General features: G+C 48.3%; 1 protein-coding gene across 1 annotated transcript in view; it reads right to left on the minus strand.

Moving 5' to 3' along the window:
- Positions 1-19,600, minus strand: part of cd276 (CD276 molecule) — a 51,355-nt gene that overhangs the window by 5,116 nt on the left and 26,639 nt on the right. Inside the window, 3 exon segments of the mRNA XM_047041592.1 lie at positions 6,746-6,784; positions 12,880-12,921; positions 16,706-16,840. Coding sequence (XP_046897548.1) covers positions 6,762-6,784; positions 12,880-12,921; positions 16,706-16,840 — 200 coding nt within the window. The 3' untranslated portion in view covers positions 6,746-6,761.

The following is a 19,600-nucleotide window of genomic DNA, read 5'->3' on the forward strand; positions in this document are numbered from 1 at the left end:
CGTCATTCAATGAGGACTGAAAGCAGAGGAGATCAAATTAAGATTTCCCTCTAAGGATTTTTGTTTTTGTTCAGACCATTGTAAGGTCGAACAATCAGTTACGTGTGTGTGTGTGGGTGTGGGTGTGTGTGCATGTGATCGTGCATGTGTGTCTGGGAATGTGAAATGGGAAGGAACTACAGGTATAGTACATACAGTGCCCTCCAAAAGTATTGGAACAGTGAGGCGAATTCCTTTATTTTTGCTGTAGACTGAAAACATTTGGGCTTGACATCAAATAATGAACGTGAGACCAGAGATCAACGTTTCAGCTTTTATTTCCAGGTATTTACATCAGGATCTGATGCACAACTAAGAAAATATCACATTTTGTTTGAATCCACCCATTTGTCATGTGATCAAAAGTATTGGAACAGATATACTTAAAACATATTTAAGTGAATAAGACTTAATATTTAGTTGCAAATCCTTTGCTTTCAATAACTGCAGCAAGTCTGTGACCCATTGACGTCACCAAACTTTTGCATTCTTCCTTTTTGATGCTTTCCCAGGCTTTCACTGCAGCCTCTTTCAGTTGTTGTTTGTTTTGTGGGGTTCCTCCCTTCAGTCTCCTCTTAAGCAGGTAAAATGCATGCTCTATAGGGTTTAAGTCTGGAGATTGACTTGGCCAGTCTAATACCTTCCATTTCTTGCCCCTGATGAACTCCTTTGTTGTTTTGGCAGTGTGTTTTGGGTCGTTATCTTGCTGCATGATGAAGGCTCTGCCAATCAGTTTGGTTGCATCTTTCCTTAAATTGGCAGACAAAATGTTTCTGTAGACTTCCGAGTTCATTTTGCTGCTGCCATCATGTGTTACATCCTCAATGAAGATTAATGAGCCCGTCCCAGAAGAAGCCATGCAAGCCCAAGCCATGACATTACCTCCACCGTGTTTCACAGATGAGCTTGTGTGTTTGGGATCATGAGCAGTTCCTTTCTTTCTCCAAACTTTAGCCTTTCCATCACTTTGGTAAAAGTTAATCTTTGTCTCATCAGTCCATAAAACTTTGTCCCAGAATTTTTGAGGTTCATCTCTGTACTTTTTGGCAAATTCCAGCCTGGCCTTCCTATTCTTCTTGCTAATGAGTGGTTTGCATCTTCTGGTGTAGCCCTTGTACTTTTGTTCATGAAGTCTTCTGCGAACAGTAGATAGTGATACCTTCACTCCTGCCATCTGGAGGTTGTTGCTGATCTCACTAACAGTTGTTTTAGGGTCTTTCTTTACAGCTCTCACAATGTTTCTGTCATCAACTGCTGATGTTTTCCTTGGTCTACCTGTTCGACGTCTGTTACTTAGTACACCAGTAGTTTTCTTCTTCTTCAGGACATTCCAAATGGTTGTACTGGCTATGGCCAATGTTTCTGCAATGGCTCTGATTGATTTTCCATCTTCTCTAAGACTCACAATTGCTTGTTTTTCACCCAAAGACAGCGCTCTGGTTTTCATGTTGTTTTCACCTCTGAATACAGTCTGCATAGACAAAACCTATCTTACCCAATCTGAACCTGAGTGTAGACATTCAGTGGTATTTATTGATTGAATAATGTATGTAATAGGACACACCTGGGCAACAAAACACACCTGTCAGTCACATGTTCCAATACTTTTGCTCACGTGACAAATGGGTGGGTTCGAACAAAAAGGTGATATTTTCTAATTTGGGCATCAGATCCTGATGTAAATACCTGGAAATAAAAGCTGAAACGTTGATCTCTGGTTTCACATTCATCGTTTGATGTCAAGCCCAAATGTTTTCAGTCTACAGCAAAAATAAAGGAATTGGCCTCACTGTTCCAATACTTTTGGAGGGCACTGTAGTTATGCAGTTATGTTGTGCTGGGTGTGCATTGTGTCTTTGTAATATACATGTTTATGTGGGGCTCTGTCCTCTGTACTTGAGAAGTGCGATCAATGAAAACGTATTTATACTGTCAAACTGGATGTAAATAATGCTAACTTTCCAAGTATTCTGAAAGCATCCAGCACATTACTCTACAGTACATGTTTTCTCAAGTAAGACATTTGGTTGACTTGATTTTTGCCTGAATCAATTGATATTGTTTCATCTCAGCTCCCTTTACTCTCCATAACCTTGTGCTGCTGTAAACAGGCATGGAAGTTGGCTCATCAACACAGCACTTGTTAGCCATCTTAAAGCTCAGAGTCCTTTCATTCTGTCCAAAGTATGTTCTCTCCCGACATCACAGCAAGTGTAAACACACTTCAGAAAGGTACGCACATAAAAGGTATCTCCTTCCATGGCGGCAGATTTCCATTTGAGGAACTACTTTCCATTTCCATTTCTGACGTCTGTAAATCTCTTGATGTTATGAACATCCTCTCTGATTATTTGACTTTGTAGACAATAACAATAATATAGGATTCATTGTTTTGAGCGGAATCATAAAGACTCGCTCTCAAATCAACACTTGCTCATTGTTTAAATGGATTGTGAGGCTGTGTGGGTGTTTGTGTACGTGTCTGAAATGTTTACTGTATGAGATTGTGTCAATAGAGGACTGCTATGTGTGTGTGTCGTGAAGACCTACAGCACATGGCAAATCCAGACAATATGTGGCCAATGAGAAAAGCAATGTGAGGAGGAGTGTGTGTGTGTGTGTGTGTTTGTGTATGTGTGTTTGCAGAGGGCCTCTTCATCCATGTTATTTAGGGCGTTTCGGCACCCAGCGGTTTCTTCAGCCAAGACCCTGAGTGGGGGGATATTAAGTGGTGTTGACAGGCTACACCAGAGACCACCCCTCAAGTTGACTGAACACAGCCCTGCCCATGTCACCACGATGGCCTGATAAACAGCCTTCGTGACTCATACATCACCTGAGAGACACATTCTGAGGTGCAGAAATGCAGCCCACTGCCTACCCTCCTCCAGGCCATGTGCGTATGTGTTTATGTGTGTGTGTGTGTGTATGTGAAAGTGTGTATGTGATTGCACGCGTGAGTGTGTGTCACTGTGCTGTGGATCGCATCCAGTCTCTCATCTGCATTATGAGTAATCTATGGTAGTTAATTGAGCCCACAGGCAGTTGGTTTCAATGAAGGCTCCTGCATTTTTCAAGCAAAACAGCAAATCGTGAGCTCTCAGGGGGGTTACTCACTGTCTAGAGGCAAACAGAGCAGAACTCCTCCCGTGTTCATTAGCTGTCATTGATCAGTGAATCAGTCCCAGTGCACCTCTCATGCCACTGTCGGAATATTGTCACTTTGCTACCATGAAAAATATATATTTATAAAGGTAAAGAAAATTGAGCTAGAGCAGCATTTTCCTCGTTCAATTTTTCACTGCATGTTTTCGAGGCGTACGAGCCCTCGCTCTTCCAACCCACAGCATAGTGCATATGCAGACTTTTCTGTGCGTTAGACCTATTCATCCAATAGCCTCCGAATATCAATATGGTGCCGGTATTTGCACATTTCCTTATTGGCTTTCTTCAGTGGTCATCACAATGTAGCTGGCTATTCTGTCACTGAGCAGATGTACCGTTCCGTACGCTGATAAACGGCTGAGACAATACCATAAATAATGTAGAGGAGCTGAGAGGGTGAGTGAGAGTGAGACTCCAATCCCAGATAGCCTGAACTTCCCAGGATGTGTCCAGCGTAAGCGTCCTGTCCGACATCATCAACGTCAGACAGGCCTTGCCCGGTGGTAGACAAGCGCCACCCGAAGGGTCCCGTCTTTCCGGAGGGGCTATCCCGTCCCAAAAAACGGAAAGGTCAGCGCATCGCCAGGGACAGCGCCAGCGCAGCACGCCAGCGGTCGCTTTTCTTTCAGGAGACTGTGAAGAAACGCTCTTGGAACACACTTTCTACCCCCGTTTTTATGTCTCACTTTATTTCACCCCTAGTTTTCTCCTCCTCATTCTTAACGGAGGGGCTGCTCATGGTGATGAGCTGCTCGCGACAAAAAAAAACCCTCGGCCCGCTGGCTGCAGAACGTAACAATGAGATATATTCTACAAGTGACAGCCCAGAGTTTAAGTGGATATATAGGGGGGAATTAAATCAATATTTCAGAATTCTAGTAAGGAAGTGGGGGGGGGGGGGGGCTATTATCTAGCCATAATTGTACCTATAGGGCCTGTCTTTTAGATGTATTAATATCTACAATCTCTACAAGATGTATTAATATCTACAATCTCTACAATCTCAATCGCTATAGTCCACAACTCAGCTAGGTAGTTGGCTAGGATGTATATGGCTCTCTCTCTCCAATTTACAGGATTCTCTTGATTCTCCTCGTGTCTGGAAACGGCTTCTCTTTTCATTTGCTGATGTGTCTGGCTGATTCGCTATGCCAGCATGTATGCTCAATTTTCTACGCCAGGGGGATTCTCTGAAGCCCTTTACATCGACGACTCGGCGTAAGATACGTTGAAGAGGGAGGGATCATTAGTGTCATCATGACCACTCCATGCTAAAGGCAAATTAATTTGGATGGTGCTTCATTTGAAGGGACGAACACAAAGGCTAAGGCAAGAGTCCTCCATATTGACTAGAACCTCCCTCAAGGACATGACGGTGTCCCCAGAAATGGAATGATATCAATGCGCCCATAGCACAGTTTACTGTTTCAAAATGCCCACATTCATTCAAATGCTCTGCCCTGCTGACTCTCTCTCACCGGCGGTATCCCAGGCTATGAACGCCAGTACTGTCTGTGTGTGAACAGTGCGGCACGTCTAGCCAGCTCTTTGCTTCACACTAATGAAGTATGGGGAAACATAAATCACATATAAGCATAAACATCGATAAACCAAAGGTTTATAAAAACAAAACGCCCCATGACACTAAAACAAGATAATCAGATGCACTGACTTCCGTTATTAAACAAGATATGCTGCACTCGGCATAAACAAGCTGATCAATACATATATATATATAAAACTGCCACATAAATATTAAAATAATTGATTAGGGGTGATTCAGCAGAGAGGGCTGTGGGTTTACAGGATATTGGCCTGCATTAGTGGTGGAACTGAAGTTGAGGTTATACTGTAGTCATGACAAACAACCTCCCAGTCATTCCTGGGCTTGGGACTTTATTTGGGGTAGTACCAGCAAATGAAAATCTCCACCCTCCCTCAGACTGTAGTTTACTTACTCTACATACTGTAGGTTTATGTCTAGACCCAATCTGGGCTTAATAAAAACATGCTGTAACTGTCCAGTGCTGTAATAAAGAGATGCACTGTAGCCCTGATGCCACACTTTGCTTTCAGTTATGACCGCATGAAAAACAATAGCGCCGTAAAAAGATAAAAGGTACGTGTGGAAGAGTAGTGTTTTTTACACAGTGCTGCTCCAGTTCTGCCTTCAAAGCCACCACGTTGCAAGCTGTATCAAAAGAAAAGGGATGGAGGGGCCTTATGAAGCCGCCCCAAATATCCACATGCAGTATCAAACTTCCCTTGTCAGGATAAGAAAAAAGGGAAAAACAGATTCTCCAGGAAAAAGCTGCAACAGAGGCTTTGTCCTCTGTCTGTAACAGTGGCTTCCCTAAAATAGCTGCTGTGTTTCCTCAACAGATATAGTGTTTTCTTTCATTTGTCCCAGCGGAGACCCACCCAGGGCCCAGGAAGTGAGCTGTGGAGCCTGTCGAAGCGTGGCCCCCGAGCCTGGGGTCGGTGGGGGGGGACCTGCCGTTCCCCGTCCCCAGAAAGACAGCAGCCCAGGGGCCAGGGGGGGCCTAGGGGCCTTGCACTGACACCAGCCAGGACCCGGTCACAGGGAGATAGATGGTGCTTTCCCTGTGTGTCTGTCTAGCACTGCATTACTGCATGCTCCCGTTCACCCTCACTATACTGCTGTCTGCACAGAGAGAACACCACAAACTCTATGTCTCGTGTGTCTCCGTCGCACTGTGGGATATTGGAGGGTAGTGGGTGAGTCATTTCAACACAACCAACCGTACTGATTTATGCAGTTTAATTCATGTCTTCCTATGTACTGTAAATGGGATTGTTTTCCCAAACTGACAGGAGCCAGTAAAATAGACTTGTTCAGGCATATGAGATGATCAACATCTAGTGCACGTGTTTGGCACAGAATCATGTGGCTTATTCCCAAAGATTAATTTATCAATTTCTTGTGTCATTTTAGTGGCTCACACAAGCACACCTGGTGTTGACAGATTAATGACCCATAGCTCAAATGATTACCATTAATTAGTTTGCAAGGGGGGCTATGGGGGAGCAAGGCATCCAAGACGACTTTTAATAGCAGGGCACTGAAATACGTTTGCCATGGCAACCAATGACACCACGGTGTTGAAAATCAAATGTCAAGACTTTCGCAAACTCCTGATTGTCCTTCACAGAATTAATGCAGCCTAACCTCATCACAGAAACAGTTACCTACTGCCTTTTGAGACCTTGGGTCCTCAAGAGCACTTACCGATGAAAATACCAGGCAATTGTCGGAGGAAGAAATGAGTTGTGAAGATACTGGAGCAGCGCACACACACACACACACACACATATGGACAGGCAGACACACTACACGCATAAAGACAGGCACAAATAAGCACAGACAGAGCCTGGTTAATTTGATGTCATCCTTCCTCGTATACACACACACAAGCACCTCACAGGTGCTCAAACAAGCACAAAACACACACATGGACACACATAAGCACATGCACACACAAACGCAGACAAAGCATGTTGGATTTTAATTCATCCTTACCTGTATTAATTTGGCTTTAGCTTTTCAGAGGTGTCATGGCTGAAAAGAAAAAGAAACAGGAACATAAGCTCAATGAAGACAGCCCGAGAACGAGGGATTTGGAGCACATTGTGGATACAGGTAAAGAGCCTACAAGGATAGCTACAGCAGGGTAAAAGAGTGTCCTAGAAGCATGCAGGTTCCCTGAGGTTGCTCCAGTGTTACACACGAGACCAGTCGGTGCTCTCCCATATTATTGCCTACCTAACGAGGAGTCTCCCTGATGGGAGGATGAATGAGCGAGATCACAATCAACCTCCCTCCCTTGATCCCCCCACCCACCCGCCCTCCTTCACTCCCCTCCCCTCCCCCCCCTCTCCACTCCCCCCCTCCCCCTCTGTTCTCCGAGCAGCAACCTTGCCATAGCTAACAGGAAGCAGAGGGCACAGTGCTTTATTTAATTAGCCACTGCAGCTGAGTGCTCATGTGGAACCAGAGCGCCCCTCGGAACACAAACGGGGTTGGGGGGGGGGTTATGGCAGAGGAAGGAGATGGACCGGTGCCCTCCCCCATGGGGGGAGAAGGGGGGGGGAGTAGCTGGCGACGGCGCCTCTGGAACCCGGGTCAGGCAATGCAGATGATGACGTCGGCGGTGTAACTCGTCTCGGAGACGGGCCGCTAGGCAAGGCTCACAGCCCTTCCATCCTCCACATCCCCCCCGTCCCCTGTCCCCCCCCCCCTCCGTTGTCCCCTCCTCTCCTCCCAAAGACAGTTTTAGACACGCCTTCATGCAATTACTATCTATCTAATATTCTAATCAGGACGGACGTGCGCTGCATTGGTTGTTCGCAGAAGAAGCGGAGAGAAGGGGAGAGGAGTACCGGGCCTCCAGTTTGACTGCTTTCATTAGCTTTGACAACACTCATTATTCCACATGATTTAAGAGGTGCTATTTCTACCATATCTCTTGCCGTGTGACAATGATCCGCTGGCCTTCTCTTCACGGACTAGTAGATAACCTCTAAGAGGACACCAACCCTCGGTCTGGCCTGCTCTGTACACATAGCACACAACATGATGAACACAGCTCAGCCCTGAGGGAGAGGAACTCCCGAAGCGCACTTTCAAACTCTCGCTATGTGTCTCACTAACCGGAAACGCCTTGTACTCGTACTGTATGTCTACCCCAGAAACACTATAGGGGGCATGAGTGGGGGGGGGCAAAGATTTGAACTTATGTTATGGTTAAGTTTTGAATCGTGGAAACAAAGCTCAACCCAGTGACACATCAAACGAGTGATGGGAGATTGCTGACTCTGAGGCAACACTGCCACGTTTTATCCAGAACGAAGTACAAATACTATGTCATAAAAACATAGTACATACATAGACACATATATACAAATAATATGTACTATGTATTTGTACAGCAGAAGATCCCGGATCAAGAAGTGCGGAGCACCAAACCGTATTTTGCCGGTCAGAGTCAAGAAACAGGCCTGTGTTCATGTGCATGGGAGCAGTCTGCAGACCCAGCTCAGCCCTGTGAAGCATGGGGAGAGTCTGCAGACCCAGCTCAGCCCTGTGAAGCATGGGGACAGTCTGCAGACCCAGCTCAGCCCTGTGAAGCATGGGGACAGTCTGCAGACCCAGCTCAGCCCTGTGAAGCATGGGGACAGTCTGCAGACCCAGCTCAGCCCTGTGAAGCATGGGGACAGTCTGCAGACCCAGCTCAGCCCTGTGAAGCATGGGGACAGTCTGCAGACCCAGCTCAGCCCTGTGAAGCATGGGGACAGTCTGCAGACCCAGCTCAGCCCTGTGAAGCATGGGGACAGTCTGCAGACCCAGCTCAGCCCTGTGAAGCATGGGGACAGTCTGCAGACCCAGTTCAGCCCTGTGAAGCATGGGGACAGTCTGCAGACCCAGCTCAGCCCTGTGAAGCATGGGGACAGTCTGCAGACCCAGCTCAGCCCTGTGAAGCATGGGGACAGTCTGCAGACCCAGCTCAGCCCTGTGAAGCATGGGGACAGTCTGCAGACCCAGCTCAGCCCTGTGAAGCATGGGGACAGTCTGCAGACCCAGCTCAGCCCTGTGAAGCATGGGGACAGTCTGCAGACCCAGCTCAGCCCTGTGAAGCATGGGGACAGTCTGCAGACCCAGCTCAGCCCTGTGAAGCATGGGGACAGTCTGCAGACCCAGCTCAGGCCTGTGAAGCATGGGGAAAGTCTGCAGACCCAGCTCAGCCCTGTGAAGCATGGGGACAGTGTGCAGACCCAGCTCAGCCCTGTGAAGCATGGGGACAGTCTGCAGACCCAGCTCAGCCCTGTGAAGCATGGGGACAGTCTGCAGACCCAGCTCAGCCCTGTGAAGCATGGGGACAGTCTGCAGACCCAGCTCAGCCCTGTGAAGCATGGGGACAGTCTGCAGACCCAGCTCAGCCCTGTAAAGCATGGGAGCAGTCTGCAGACCCAGCTCAGCCCAGTGAAGCATGGGGACAGTCTGCAGACCCAGCTCAGCCCTGTGAAGCATGGGGACAGTCTGCAGACCCAGCTCAGCCCTGTGAAGCATGGGGACAGTCTGCAGACCCAGTTCAGCCCTGTGAAGCATGGGGACAGTCTGCAGACCCAGCTCAGCCCTGTGAAGCATGGGGACAGTCTGCAGACCCAGCTCAGCCCTGTGAAGCATGGGGACAGTCTGCAGACCCAGCTCAGCCCTGTGAAGCATGGGGACAGTCTGCAGACCCAGCTCAGCCCTGTGAAGCATGGGGACAGTCTGCAGACCCAGCTCAGCCCTGTGAAGCATGGGGACAGTCTGCAGACCCAGCTCAGCCCTGTGAAGCATGGGGACAGTCTGCAGACCCAGCTCAGCCCTGTGAAGCATGGGGACAGTCTGCAGACCCAGCTCAGCCCTGTGAAGCATGGGGACAGTCTGCAGACCCAGCTCAGCCCTGTGAAGCATGGGGACAGTCTGCAGACCCAGCTCAGCCCTGTGAAGCATGGGGACAGTCTGCAGACCCAGCTCAGCCCTGTGAAGCATGGGGACAGTCTGCAGACCCAGCTCAGCCCTGTGAAGCATGGGGACAGTCTGCAGACCCAGCTCAGCCCTGTGAAGCATGGGGACAGTCTGCAGACCCAGCTCAGCCCTGTGAAGCATGGGGACAGTCTGCAGACCCAGCTCAGCCCTGTGAAGCATGGGGACAGTCTGCAGACCCAGCTCAGCCCTGTGAAGCATGGGGACACGTCTTTCTAATTAGAGCTCCTGCAGCCATCCTGTGGCCTATATTCGCTAATGAAGGCATTGCCACTGACTATCTCCATATCTTTAGGAGCTAATGGTGGACTACTGGGAGACAGCACCACAAACAGCTGAATGTGTGTAAAGTCAGGACAGCCTTCACCTCCCTACTGGCATCCCATGACGCGGTACGCACTGGGATCTGTTACACCACCCAACATCAATGGTCACTCCCAAACGACGTTGTCTTCTCATAAAAGCCTCAGCCGTGTAAGGTTCAGGTCGTTCGCGAGAGAGCAAGAAAGAAAAGACAAGGACTCAAATCTGGTTTAGGAGGCCTCTCTGATGTTAGAGCTTACAAGAGCTTATGGAGCCTGGCTAGACAAGACTACATGATGCCAGGCATGGTTTGAACCGAGAAGAAGGGTTGTATTCCCCCGGGGAGAGGAGAGAGATGTTAACACCAGGGGACATCACTCTGCCCAGCTTTGTTGCTTTATTGAAGGGCTTGTGAACGCAGGGGGGTTCTGTGTCCTATTGGATGGGACACCCTGGGGAGGGCGGGACTTCCTCCTCCCCAGGTAGACAGACAGGCTAGTCGTCCTCGTCCAGATGTACCTCACGCCTCAGACCCCCCAATGAAGCCGCGCCAACCGTGAGGGAGGAGAGAAAACTCCAAACAGAGGTGACTTTGAGTCAGAAACAGCTGCCTGTGCTGTTGTCTGTGTGGAAGTCACCTTTAATACCCCCCCCCCCTCCCCGGCTTTCTTAAAAATCAACAAGACATTTAGGGTGATGAGCTTGCACGCTTGAATATGGTTCAGCCAATTTTCAACCCATCCCTCAAAGGCGGAGCCCTCGGAGTAGAGGAGATGGGCGACAGCCGGCCATTCATTCGGTTGCAAGCATTATAGGGCATGACATTAGCTAGTCCCCCACCTTTGCAGGACCTTGACTCGGCAAGGGTAAATACGGGGTTAATTCAGTCACGCAGTGCCGAGCCCATTTTCACATTCCTCTCCCCTTTCTGAGGGTGTTTCAAATTGCTCTTTCTGATGATGCTTCCTCAGTGAAAGAACTGGGTCACGATGAGTCCTCAGCCAGCCAGGGCCCTGTTGCTATGGCCAGTAGCTGCTCTGAGCCCAAGAGGCAGGGAGAGACGGGAGGCAGGGAGAGAGGGGAGGCAGGGCATGTAGGGAGAGATTGGAGGCAGGGAGAGAGGGGAGGCAGGGGAGGCAGGGAGAGATGGGAGGCAGGGAGAGAGGGGAAGCAGGGGAGGCAGGGAGTGATTGGAGGCAGGGAGAGAGGGGAGAGAGGGGAGGCAGGGCATGCAGGGTGAAGGGAGACAGAGTCGGAAGGAGGGGCAGGGAGAGAGAGGGGCTGGAGCTGTCCAGAGAGATGGCAGCCAGCCTGACACTAGGCTGCTCTCAGATTACAGCCCTGCTTTAAACAGCACATCATGCTCAGATTACAAAACTCATTTCAGTGAGGAGGTGGGGAGGTGAGGATTGTGGTTGGGAGGGTGTGTGTGTGAGTGTGCGTGTGCGTGTGTTCGTACGTGTGCGCGTGTGTGTGTGTAGACGACGGGAGGGATGTGCAAAATTCCATGTCCTACGGCTCTGCCAGTTTCAAGAGAATCCTGGATTGTAGGCATCCTGTTTGCTAAACATTGCTCACCGAGCTCTCCGCCTTTCAAAGCAGCAAAGGAGAGGAGGCCTGCGGTTGAAATGCATGAGCCCAGGTCCCCAGTTATCATTGGTTATTGTTCCAATCAGGCTGCCTTTGAAAGGGGAGACAAGCTCTCCCCTGGACAGCTCATTAAGATAAAACACAAACGCGGCTCCCCCATCATCCTGGATTTATTAAAGTGGGCTTCATTTCAGCTCCTTTGTCTTGCACAGGAACCTCTCCCTTTGTCGGTGCAATTGGAGCCAGATGGCAAAACAAAGGCCGTGTCTGGAGTGTTTAAGGAGGTCTCTCTCCTCTCTCTCCAAAGGCAGGCCCAGTGGTTGAGCTTCTCTATTTCCCCTCCGCCTCCGCCTCCCCGCCCCACCCCGCCCCCTACCTGGCCTGCACAGGTGTGCCGTGAGAGGGTGGGGGTGGAGCCGCAGGGCGGCGATTAGGACTCGTTAAGTTGTCGCATGTATGTGTAGGGCCTCTGAGGGTGAAACAGTTCTCTTCACCTCTCCACTCTTCTCTTCTCCTCTCGTCACCTCTCCACTCCTCTCGTCTGTCCTTCTCTCGTCACTGCTCTTTTCCTCCGCCCTCCTCGCCTCACTTCTCTTATCTTCATCTCTCTTTTCTGCTCATCATATCTCTGTTTTCCCCTCCTCTCCTCTCTCCACTGTAATAGAAGTGTAGGTGTGGGACAGCTGACCCTGCCTCTGGCTGCAGAGATCACTTCATGAGACAAGCATTAGGGAAAAAGTCATTGTCTCTCTTCTGCTGGCGACCTTCCCTCTCCTCTCAGCTTATTAAAATCACATAGTATTAACTTTGCCGTTCACTGAGAAACTGAATTATTCAATCAGACTAAAGAAGGAGTCAAATGAATAACTTTAATGACATTAAGGCTTGAGAGAGAGCTGGCCCCAAGTAACCATGATGGCCTTGACAGCGTTGGAAACTTGCTCTGCTTGCTAATCACCACATTAATGTAAGAACCATAAGAAAAAAATACAAAGCAAAGTATTTTATTGCAGCAGGAGCAATAGAACAGAAGACATTAGTATTCCGCTAAGATGACATGCTCGAAAAAGCCGATAAAGGGATCCTTTGCAATCTATAACTTGTTTGCGATATTGCTGCAATTTCCCTGAGAGCTGGGCATGCATTAAGAATGAGAGAGAGAGTATGGGTGTGGTAAGGCATGGAGAGGAGCCCTAGCAGGGCACGGAGGAGCACATGGGCTCGCGGCTCACCTGTCTTGGCCTCCTCCTCCTCCAGCTCCTTGGCCTCCTCAGCTGTTGGGAGAGAGAGAGAGAGACAGAAAGAGAGAGAGAGAGAGAGAGAGAGAGAGAGCCTGTTAAAGTTTCCTTTACAATAATCTTTCAACTGAATTTGCCATGTTTGGTTGATATTGTTCTGTGGTTCCACCGTTGCTTTGGCAATATGAACATTGTTTCTTAATGCCAATAAAGCCAATTGAATTGAGAGAGAGAGAGAGACAGAGACAGAGAGAGACAGAGAGAGAGAGAAAGAGAGACAGAGAGAGAGAGAGAGAGAGAGACACCAGGCGATCAGACAAACTCAAAACGCAGCCCGCCCTCCTCCGGTTTGCACCAGCGTACTTCATTAAAGGCCATGGTGTGCCCATCTCTCACAGCTCTGTCTGAGGGATGGCTGGGGCTGGAGGCAGCCCCCTCCCCCCCTTCCGCCCGCCCCCACTTCCCCCCACACACACACACACACACACACACACATGCATGTCCTGGCCACTCACAAAGACAGTAATCACATTACTCTATGGCCACTGGCTTTTTGGAAACACACTGTCAACTGGGTTAGGCTGACGGAGCCCACAGGGATGGCATCACACACACACACACACACACCTGCGCAAAGTGTGCCCGCACACACACACACACACACACACACACACACACACACAAGCACCCACAGACACATGAGCCAAAAATAGACCACAGGCAACGGGAACCAGATGATGGCTGATTCGAATTTTATGACACCATCCTCTATGCAACTGTGTTTAGGAGTTTCCATTTAGTGGCTGACACTGAGTCCATGCACAGATTAAACGATCATTGGGCCAGATGAAGTGTCAGGGCAGAACAAATGCTGCCTTCACTCTTTCTGTGTATTTGTAATTTGTTTGACAGTAACACAATGGGAAAAAATGAACTGGCAAATTATATCAAATGCTTATAATTACAGCAGTGGTAATATATGCATGTTTCAAGAGTGGGTTTAAAGAATATATATGCAGTTGAGGCCCTAGTCTTTCACACATCCCACAGCTCATTTCCCTCTCTCGTTCTCCGAATCTATTTTGAATTCACATTTTGTGAACACTCACTCATACAGCATGCGTATGCCCACAGGTTATCGTCTTTCAGAGACAGATTCATTCCAATCTCCAGCCTCTACACTGGTTCTTTTGCACCCCATTTTCTTGGTAGTGCATGCCCACCTACTTACAGTATGTCTACTTCCTCAAAAACACAATTTAGGAGAGTTTCTGAGGAACTCCTTTAAGGTCATATACATATTTCACAAGCAGGTCTCCTTAAAAGTCTGCATCAAGTTCAGGTGAAATAAACATTTACTCTTCAAAGTACACATTATTTATTATCGAAGTGCCAAATACAGGATGCTGTCCAGTAACTGTAAACATTTGAAAGCACAATCCTGGCCACCATGAATGTTACGCTGAATGACTAAGAGCTCTCAAACTTTTTCTTTCTTCGACTTCTCAAACATAACCATCGCACTGTGGTCTCAAATCGGTATACAGCAAACGTCTGCAGAGAGTAGGCTCTTCATTCTACATCAGGCAACCAGCACATTCACCACAACCACTCCGAAACAATGGAGAGAGAGTGCTGTAGCGCGTACATGGGATTCTGTCACACGTCTGCAGTCTATCACCCCGACGCCGTCCCACCCCACAGTCTGACACCCCCGCCCAGACGTGCAAGAGACCTTGAGACTCGCCCCTCCGTACCGCCAGCCTCCTCGTCCCGGTGCTCACACCCACGCCCGGCACCTTCTGATGGGTCACCCTCTGACAGCGAGGCACCTAGCTGCCCAGGGGGACCAGGCTACGCAGCTCAAGACAGGGACACAGCTTGGGTTTTAAAGTCCGGACCGGGGGGGCGAGGGATCCGTGGAGACTGAGACTAAAACAAGAGGCCATCGCACATTAAATGGGCTTTCCGAGTTGAAGTGTGGGACTTTTCCACCGGCCGTTAGAAAGCTGCGATCTGGGCGGGCATTGGCTGGATCTCAGGTGCAGTGAGAGCCCAGGGCAGCAGCTGGACAGACAGACTCACGTCCACTAGAGTGTTATGATCTTGTATGGTGCTCATCTTCCGGGTGACCTTCATCTATCACACAGGCAGCCATCCTACATCACTTACACACCACTACCAAGGGTCCATCTGATGAAATCACATGCTCATTTAAATGTCAAATAACCTTAAGGATAATAACAGACTGGCCTAGGATTGGTCGGTTTGAGAGCATAGGCTGTGCGTGTTCTCAGGTTAATTAAGGAAGGAAGGAAGTAATGAACTGAGAGAGGAAGGAAAGAAGAAAGGAAGGAAATAAAAAAGGAAGGGAAGGAAGGAAAATCTCCCCAATCGACATTGAGATACTACAAGTCCCATAAACCGAGCTTTCAGTTGAGACTGCAATCCCACTAGCTGCTCTGCCCTGTTACACTGCACATCCTTCTGCTCCACATACATTATGACAGGGAAGAAAAATGACTTACTCCGTTTTTCACTAGATTTGACCCCTCTACCCTCACTACCAAGAGTCTGAGAGGAGAAAGTCAACTTCAATCTGGCCATACCCAAGAACACTATTAAAAGATAAGACAGCCTCAATTAGGTTGCACTCCTTGCTTCCTGCCTTTTCCACCACTGCCAATGTGGATTCCAATCCCCATTTAAACATCTCCACATCGATATTCATACAGTATCATCCTATCGGTGAGTGCGCAGCGCCATGATACGTGAACAAGTCAGTGCGTGTACTCCTCAAGGCGGCAAACAGGAAACATGAAGGAGTTGGGGGACGTCAAGACAGGAAACAGGATGAGACATAACATTCCACTAAGATGAGAAGTGGACAAGCAGATAATTAGCCCAAACTGAAGGCAGAGTGAAAAAGCCCGGCTCTAGCCACCGACTGCAAATCCTGTGACCCGGCAAAGCCTTGGCCAGTGGATGGGTATGCCTTACATCACTCTTCGTCCTTTTCATTTGATTTCATATGTTCAATGCAGCTATTTACTCTTTCCTTTGAGTCTGTGTCACTTCCAGATTTATTTTTAAACCCCAGGGCCCAGTGCAGACAGTGGCTGACCTTTATTTAAATGTCTCCTCCACTCGGAGCAGATCTCATTACAGCAAGACTGGTGGCTCCACACTATCCATTCTCCTCAGAAATCTTTATTTTCTCGCCATTTGCAATTCTTCCCCAGTTATTCCACACTGCTAATTGCCCAGGCCCCAGTTAATGAACTACCAGACAGGAGTCTAGCCATCACCAGTCCAAAACATTTCAACACATTGCATTTCATCTGGATTACAGAACTCGGACGACTGCAGGGTAGATTAGGTCATTTAACACCATATGAACATCCTATCCAAACTATCTGTCCCTCTACAACCAACATCACTTGCTGTGGGCACCAGTGTGGCGTTTTTACATTTTGCCTGTGGCCCAGTCTGTGAGAAAACGGAGGCCTGTTCACTCAACCTATAACAGTGAGACCCAAGTAAACAAGTACAACCTATATACACTTTTCGCTGTTGGGGCCGGATGCGGCTCTTGCCCTTCAATCCAGAGTTCTACCTTTCATTCTGTGCTTTTGAAAAGCAAGAGGTGAGAGGGTCAAATGGAACTTTTCACTTTTAAGATCCGGTTCCAAGAGAACCACAGCCGCTTTGAAACGAAACGTGTGTGTGGCTCTCGCCTTCCTTGTGTTTGCAGGGGGGATTCTGGGAGTGGGGGGTCCATTGGTAGAGTGTTTATATTGGGTATGTTTTGTCCTCTCACCTGCTCTGGCCTCCTCGCAGCTCTCCTTGATCTTCCTCCTGCAGACGGCAGCCAGGGCGATGAGGAGAGCCAGCAGACACACGGCCAGACCCACAGTCACCCACAGAGCCACAGGGGGGAACACCATGTTCTGACCTGAAGGAGCCAGGGAGAGAGGGAGGGGGACGGGGAGAGAGGAAGAGAGAGGAATGTTACCTACTTCAGCACACCATAACTGTCACGGTTCAGTAGCCATTGTTTACATTCATTCCTATCCTCGTCGTGATCATACTGTAACGAATGATTCTCCCAGCAATATTTGCCATCATCATACACATTGTCTACAGCATCATCATAATTGTTATCCTTTTCATCACCCGTCTTTATCGTGATGGTCATCATCAAGGGTGTCACGATCCAAATGTACCCACATGACTTTCAGTGTGTCTGACTTGATTTATCGTTCTGAGCGTCTGCAGACCCTGGAGTGTGTCAACTTTGCCCATATTGTAGATATCTCAGGTGTGACACGGCGTCTGTTTTTTCGCTGGATTTTCAATCAAGGGTTTGTGCCTTCGTGTAGAGAGTATGGACCCGTGCTGTCTGCTGCGTTAAGCTTCAAGTGACATCTCTTTTGTCTTCTTACTGTTATGTCTTCAAGTCATTCTGATGCCACACAGCAAACAATCACCAAACCTTTTCCACCTTTTTGATAAAAATACATTTCAAACTTGGACTTTTCATGCACTTGCAGAGAGACCACAGTGGGTCTTTCAATCAGATGAAAGCAAAAATTCATTCTGGAGGCAATTAGATCGAAGAGTGAGTGGCAGCCTATTGGCAAACTGGAACTCAAAAAAAAAAAGAAAACGGTTAAAAAGAGAAAATAAAAAAAGATATTGCAGACATCCCAAAATTTCCCCAGGGCATTTGGATGCAAGAAAAAAAGTAATAAGAGGAGAAAAAACATTGGAGCCACTAACTAGCTGTGAGCTTGGCGCTTACACAAACAGGCCTCTCTCAGAGAACCCACTCCGGGCAAGATAATTGAAAAAAGGCTAAAAATTGACTGGCGTCTGGAGGAGGAAATGACAAAGCATCTGGAAGGACTTGGCACAGGCTGTGAGGACAGAGAGAGACAGTATTACACAGCCAAATACAGAGGTCAATTGGAGGCATCTTTTCTTTTCTGGGAGGATAAAAACAGCCCAGAGAAATGCCATCCATTTTACCTGATCCAGAAGGCCAACAAAGTGCCATACGGGAGAATGGGGCATCACACAAAGAGATGGAAGGTTCTTGAGAGCAAGGCCACAATGATGTCATAATGTTCTTAATTGATATGTACATTTAGGGTAATAATACGTGGTGTCAAAGGTTATGTCAAATCGTCTGACCTGAACACTGCAAATTATGTATAAGACCTACTTCAACCAAGTAAAATGACCCTGATGAGTAAGTGAAACTCATTAGAAGTATTTACGGTAAGCTTATTCCGTATTCAGTTATATGACATTAGTGGTAGTATTTTGCTGCATTCATTCGAGATGTCCGGTACGGTCACACAATGCATTGAAATGACCTCTGCCACTGTCCCAGCCGTTGCAAACAGCCCCTCGTCTGAGAGAACAGAGAAAATCAAGACACTCCATCTTGTCGTTTTCGACAACGTTGCACATGCTTCCCTGAGCTTGCTATGACGGATGTGTCGAGGCTGTCTGTCTACCAGGCCCCTCTGCTCAAAGTCTATTTAAAGGATGACCACCTGGTAGCATGACGATGTTAAGCACATAGGCGTAGGGACGAGGCTTCATCAGAGCGCTCTGATTCATGCATGACGACTTCACATACGGCCCAAAGAAGACTGAGAGGTAATGAATGTGTCTGGCACTTTGCAGAGATACTGTGCTTTTTTTCTTTCTATTCAGGCTCTATCTCACCCCCCATCCCACTGTTCTCTCACCCCCTCGGGGCAGACTGATAAAGACAAATGCCATAGTCGGCTATCATTCGCACCAAGGCCCCAAAGGGGGGCAGGATCATATTTTTCTTTCTCTCTTGTTTGATGATGTGATTTAGTTTTCTTCAGAAATAGATTTGTCTCTAATGGCTCTGTTTACCTATCCTCCCCCCCTTCCCCCTTCCCCCCTCCCCCTCCAGTTCTTTTCTCTGGTGGGAGCGAGGATGGAGTGGTTTGGGCTGCAGTGTCACATTATGGAGAGTCTGCAGGTTGCCGTGGCTGCGGTAGCAGAGTCACAGAGGGCCGGCTTGTGGGATTTCCACAGAGCACAAGGCAGGCAGAAAACGTCCACGCTCGCATTCATGTCTACTCTGGTCGGATATTGAAGAATATTTTACAGGATGGGTGTGGCGTCTTGATCGCATCCAATGAGAAAAACCTCAAGATGTGTTTCCTAAAGAGAGCAGAGGGCAGAAACAGGACGTGACTCGGGGAGGTGTGTTCGCTTTAGAACCAATGATATTCAGGGAGCCTGAATGTTATAGCTAAAAAAAGGCACACTCGCCTCTCTTAGTGTTCGGACCTGAAGGTGGGCCTTCGGTTTTTATTTTGGAAATGGAGCAACCGAGCAAGCCATTTAGGTAAGCATTTCATTTTTTATTGGAGCGAATAGGACGATTAAACACCAGCTAGCAAGCTCACATTAATCAATGAGGAAAGAGCCTATCCTGTTCCTTCCAAGAAACAGAGCAAGGGCTCACTAGCTCACCATTCAGGGCGTTATTCACCCAGTCTCCCTCCTCCACAAGGAGTAAGCTGAATGTATAAGGCCAGATATGCCTCCATATCCCCCCGCAGTCCCTGTGTCTTCACTCGGGCACCCTCTGTGAAGCAAAGCGATGCTAAGACTCCCCGGCCCGTCCTCTCAGCTTCACGACGTGACGACTATGGATGCT

Source organism: Hypomesus transpacificus, chromosome 19 (assembly GCF_021917145.1).
Source record: "Hypomesus transpacificus isolate Combined female chromosome 19, fHypTra1, whole genome shotgun sequence".
Lineage (NCBI taxonomy): Eukaryota > Metazoa > Chordata > Actinopteri > Osmeriformes > Osmeridae > Hypomesus > Hypomesus transpacificus.